At 38.9% G+C, this 5669-nt stretch overlaps 1 protein-coding gene across 1 annotated transcript; it reads left to right on the plus strand.

The window, feature by feature from the left end:
• The first annotated feature begins 1091 nt into the window (after nucleotides 1-1091).
• LOC121454767 (secretoglobin family 2A member 2-like) lies at nucleotides 1092-4322 on the plus strand. The gene is made up of 3 exons (XM_041662187.1): nucleotides 1092-1146; nucleotides 2816-3003; nucleotides 4281-4322. Exons 1-3 carry the CDS (start codon nucleotides 1092-1094, stop codon nucleotides 4320-4322), a joined length of 285 nt encoding a protein of 94 aa, XP_041518121.1.
• The last annotated feature ends 1347 nt before the right edge of the window (nucleotides 4323-5669 follow it).

The following is a 5669-nucleotide window of genomic DNA, read 5'->3' on the forward strand; positions in this document are numbered from 1 at the left end:
CATATTTGTTTGATTTTTAATTGAGGGGCCATGATACTAATGTCATAATTTCAGAAGTGAGAAAATCCCACAAATCAGTGGTTATATAAGGAATGTGTGAAGGTTACTTACATGCTGAAGCTGCTGTCCTGATAAAACTTCAGCAGAGGTTTATCTATACTCACTTTACCATGGCTAAAAGGGAGCTCAGAAAGACAGAATAGCTATTCCATTATAAGTCATGGTAAGTCATGAGCAGATGCTATCCCCAGGATTTGAAGTCACATCTGCATGAACCACAGGTCACTAATCATATGCCATCATCCCTCCCCCCCATCATGCAACAGGGATCCCAAATAGTTGACAGTGTCCTTTGATTCAGGAGAAGTAAAACCCTCGATCTTTAACACAAAAGGAGAAATACGTTTAGCTATCTGGAATGAACAGTGAATGTTCATCTAATAAAATGACTCTCCATAAGACTCTTCAGTAAGGATCTATGGGCAATAAACTTCCTCTAGAATTCAAAGAATAGAGGGCCAACAGGAACCCTGCTTACAAAAGGATATGTGGTTGTGCACTGACCCTAGCCACTGGACCCTTCAGAACAAGTGTAAACAAAATGAAGCTGTTTAAAATTAAAAAATAAAAAAGAACAAGAAAAGGGCAAAAGAGAAGAAAGATGAAAAAGGAGAAAAAGGGAAAGAATCAAAGGAGTGGGAAGAAGATGAAGAAGAATACAGAAGATGAAGAGGAGCAAACAAAGGAGAAAGGGTATGAAGGGAAAGAGAATATCATTTCAAAAATCAAACTACAGTGCTGTCCAAAAAAGGAATTTTGGAAGAGCTCGGGAAAGGTCACCAATTGTCATTCTTAATAATTTGTTTCCTTGTTTCATTCTAACAAATCATAGGCTTCCTTGGCTCTGTTTCATGTTCTCTCGTGTTGTCTGCTACAATGCCACGTTGCTCTTATGACTTGCATTTTTATTTCCTGGGTGACACTAAAGGGCCTGCCCAAGAAATAAATAGCAGAATGCTGAGCTCTCAACTGCAGAAAGTTCCCTGATCTCTATCTTGTACCAAAGACCAACCCACAAGGGCTTCCTCAACATGAAGCTGGTCCTAGTCTTCTTGCTGGCCGCCATCCCCATTTGCTGCTATGCCAGTAGTGAGTTCTGTGGAGGGGTGGGTGGTGAGTTCTATGGAAGGTTGGGCAGTGGGTTCTGTGGAGGGTTGGGCGGTGGGTTCTGTGGAGGGTTGGGCGGTGGGTTCTGTGGAAAGGTAAGAGGTGATGACTGTGGAGGAGTAGGCAGTGGGTTCTGTGAAGGCTTGAGAGGTGGGTTCTGTGGAAGGGTGGGCTACATTCAGACCACACACTGTTTCTGTTCTTCAGGAATAAGTCCTAGTGCCTCAGCTCTAGAAGTTGTCAACAATGCTACAAAGAGTCTGACTCAATAGCCCTGAAACTCAACACTAGTCCAGATAGTCAAAGAGCCATCACAGATGCAGCGCTGGGGCTGTGTGTGATGTGTTACTACCACACAGGAGGTCCCAAGGAGATGACAGCTCTCCTGAAATCCATGGCAGGTCATGGATTTGGATACGAGATATTTTACTGAAAATGGGAAAAATATGAATGACATTGGACATAAATGTGTTTCCTAAAAATTGTACATAGGAATCTCTTTAACTGTGGAAGGAGTTACTTCTCAAACTGCAGCATGAGACCTAGTAGTAAACAGTTTCTGAGCCACAATACAGACAGTCAACGCTTGTTCTGACCCCTTCACATTGGGCCACTTACATCCTAGTCCTGCTGGTAGAGAGGAGAGTTCACATTCCCCAAGTCCACTTGAAGTAATGACTGAAGTAAAGCTTTGTCCCTGAGAAGGTAGTCAGTACAAACAGGTCACAAATCTAGACATTATATAATTTGTTTTGTTTAAGTTGTCTGCTTCAATTATCTGAGAGGCTGGTGCAAAATGACAAGAAGGTGGAGTTCTCAGTTAACTTTATAGGAAAATCAGGGTTAAACTTGACCTCTTTCTCTTCCACTGGCTGAACAATGATATCACTTCAAGTACAAGAGTTTATGGTTATGATACTTTTGATGCAGATGATAGAGTTAACAGTGACAATGGCTAATATTTATAAACTACTGTAAAATACTTCATGGGGTTTACAGAGTAGCACTAAGATGCATCATGGCTACAATTAAGAAAGACACAAACAGTTCACTGTGACCCATCAGAACAAAGCTTCTCATTTCTTGCGTGTCATTGCTGACAAAGGTCAGCGAGGTTTGATGTCCCTTGTTGTCTTGTTAGGGGCAAGTTTTTAGGAACTAACGGAATCTTGCAGTCGGCTTCCATTTTCTGCATGAGGTCACTTCAAGTACCAGAGTTTCTGTTTAAGTTGCTCTGTGACTCAGATGCTAGAGTTATCAAATCAAAGTGGATACTCTTCTAGACATGATAGTTATAGGATGTCTTAAAGTATTCCACACTGTTCTTAAAATATTAACAAAATGTGGCAGGTTTTGTCCAAACAATGACCCCAAATGCTTACCATGCCCACCACAATGGCCTGCGATCTCTTCAGTGTCCTTCACAGTGAAGGTTGTATGAGGGTTTGTCTTCTTTGTGCTGGGATGTCAGGCACAGAGTTTGAAGTTTCTAAGTGGAATCTTGTAACCTGTATTTTCTCTCCAAGATTTGGCAGTGCCCATCACCTGTGCATATCTGTGTCTCTACTAGTACTCAACAAGATGTTTGTGATGAGAGGTGACCCCTATTGAGTTCAGACCTCCAGTGATGAATGCCATGTCTTTCCAGGTTCTGGCTGCCATGCAATGGATGACGTCATTGCAAAGACTATTAACTCATCAGTGTCTGTGGCTGAGTATCAGGGCGTGGTTAAGTTATATGCACCTCTTTTTTATGACCAAAAGGCTGTGGCCAAATTGAAACAATGTTTCCTGGACCAGTCTGAGGATACTCTCAACAATGTTAAAGTGATGGTGGTAATTATCCATTTCCCTTTTTTGCATTATATAAATATACATACATATATATGTATTATGTACATACATATATCTTATATATACATATCTGTATATACTTATGTATTTTATATATTTATTTATACTTATATACATACACACATATTTATATATACATATTACATATTTCCACTAAAGAGGAAAATCCAGGTTCCAACTTTGTGAGTAATAAGGTCCAAGCAAACATTGTCTGTCTACTATTTTTTAATGCTACAATTTGATTTACTGGTGACATTTTGTTCAAGAAAGCCATTGAAAGACACAGCTGTTATTCCATATAGTTTTCAGGATTTTAAAATAATTAAAGAAAAATCAAAAACGATGGAGATCACCCTCTTATCCATTACCTCCCAATCACACAAACACACAAACAAACACACATCACATACACATAAGCATATCATGACACAGAGAAATACCTCAAATTCTGTAGTCAGAGAAAAATACACTTGACTCTCAAGTAGCCCTGCTTTGTGTCAGTGACCACGAGCCCTTCCATTTTACACCAATCCAGAGCAAGTGCAGAAAACCCCAGTATAAGAACATCGTGACTAACAGTCTCTTTTTTAAAAAATGTCAGTGGAATAATATAAAACCTTGTCAAGCATAAAAATGTAGCTCCAAGAATTCATCTAATGTGTCTCTGGTCCCATTTTAGCATCCCACACATGCCAAATATTAGAAATCTGCCCAGTTTTAACTAAAATCACAGGAATACATGGGGCCTGAAAGTACTGATGAGGGCTCTCTATTTGCTTCTAACAAATCTCGTTTTTTAGAACACTGAGGAATTTTTAAAAACCACCCTCTTCTGTTAAGCAAGGTTTCAATTGAGCGAGTGGTAAAAGAATAGTAGCAGAGCAGATCAAACTGAGGGTCATCAGATACCTTCAGCCACAGAGACCTCTAGCTTCAGAGTGGGTATAGAATGAATTCCTATGGAAACGGCTCGGAGGGGAGAGGTTGGAAATTAGAGGGAAAAGGTAATCAACTTAAATCTTGGACGAAAAATGCAAAACCGTAGGTTTGTTACAGCTGTTGTTTTCGTGGCTTTTTGTCTCTTAAATGATAAAACACATGCACCTAATCGGATTTTTTCTAGAAGCTTTCTGGAATACTTAATAGTAATCGAAAATGCTGAAAAATAATATTTAAAACAGCCAAGAATTTTTTTCTTTTCAATATTGGGATCTCAGCCAAAGATCATAATGTAAGTCACTTCCTCATTTATTTTTCAGGATGCTGTATACAACAGTAAAGACTGTCCACAGTCTGCCTAAAAGTTCTGCGAGACCTTTGGTTCACAGGAATGAAGAGAATGATCATGAGCCAGCAGCTGATACCACAAATCATAACTTTTCTTTCTTGAATTTATCTTTCTGTCTATAAAATGCAAGACTATTATTGGAATCTCAAAGGCATTTCTTTCTACTCATTAAATTAACTGCAAATACTGATACTTCTTTTGTGTGATCTTTTAAAACTGGGGGCTTAAGAGTCCTGCTACCCTCCACTCTAGGACACACACCCACAGCTGCCTCCCGCACAACCTTAAAGTGAGACTAAGAAAGGAGAGTGTGTGTCCCCGGATATTCAGCCCCCTCTCTGGAGAAGAAAGGAGAGTGTGTGTCCCTGGCCATTGAGTCTCCTGTCTGGATAAGAAAGGAGAGTGTCTCTCTCTGGCCATGCAAAGGCCCCCAAGGATGTTCAATTGTACCATAAGGACATATGTTCATAGCAGCATCGTTTGTCATAGCCAGAAACTGGAAGAGCCTAAATGCCTCTCAGTGGAAGAATAAAGAAGATGTGGTACATTTACACAATAGAGTATTACACAGGAGAAAAAAAATGACCTCTTTAAGTTTATAGGTGAATGAAAGGATCTAGCAGAAATCATATTGAGTGAATTAACCCAGACTCAGAAAGACAAATATAATATGTACTCACTCATAAGTAGCTTGTAGACACGGAGCAAAAGAAAACCAGCCTACAATTCACAATTCCAGAGAAGTTAGACAAAAAAGAGGCCCCTAAGAGAGACATATATAGATCCAAATAGAAAGTAGAAAAAGATAAAATCTCCTGATAAATTGGGAGCATGGGGATCACAGAAGAGGGTAGAAGAGAGGATGGAGGGAAGGAGGGGAGCAGAGAAAAATGTGTAATGCAATAAAAACAATAAAATTTTATTTAAAAAACAGAAAAAATGAACAAAATCTTAAACACATTTTTTCAAAAAAAAATGTCACAATATCTTATTTCCAATTAAATTTCTGAGCTATAATGCCACACCAGCATGGTACTGGTATGAAAAGGGATATAACTAACAGAACATATTAAAAGAGTCAAAAATAAAACATTCAGTGACAGCCTTACAATTACTGTGTATGTGAGAAGAAGAAAAATAATGAATTTGGGCTCAGAAAATTGCATTATTTGTATAGAACATCAAACAAGACTAAGAAACCACATTCCCCAAAAAGTCATTTCAAAATATAACAACAACCATAACATAAGTCCTGAAATAGAAACTAATAAGAGGAAAGCAGAGGAAATAGTGACCCAACCATAGCCTCCTACAGTTCAGGAAGTTAGACCAAAACTGACATACAGAATGACTTGAAGTG

The sequence above is a fragment of the Microtus oregoni genome, unplaced genomic scaffold (genome assembly GCF_018167655.1).
Source record: "Microtus oregoni isolate MIOR12 unplaced genomic scaffold, Mior012 000012F_ref0000307, whole genome shotgun sequence".
Lineage (NCBI taxonomy): Eukaryota > Metazoa > Chordata > Mammalia > Rodentia > Cricetidae > Microtus > Microtus oregoni.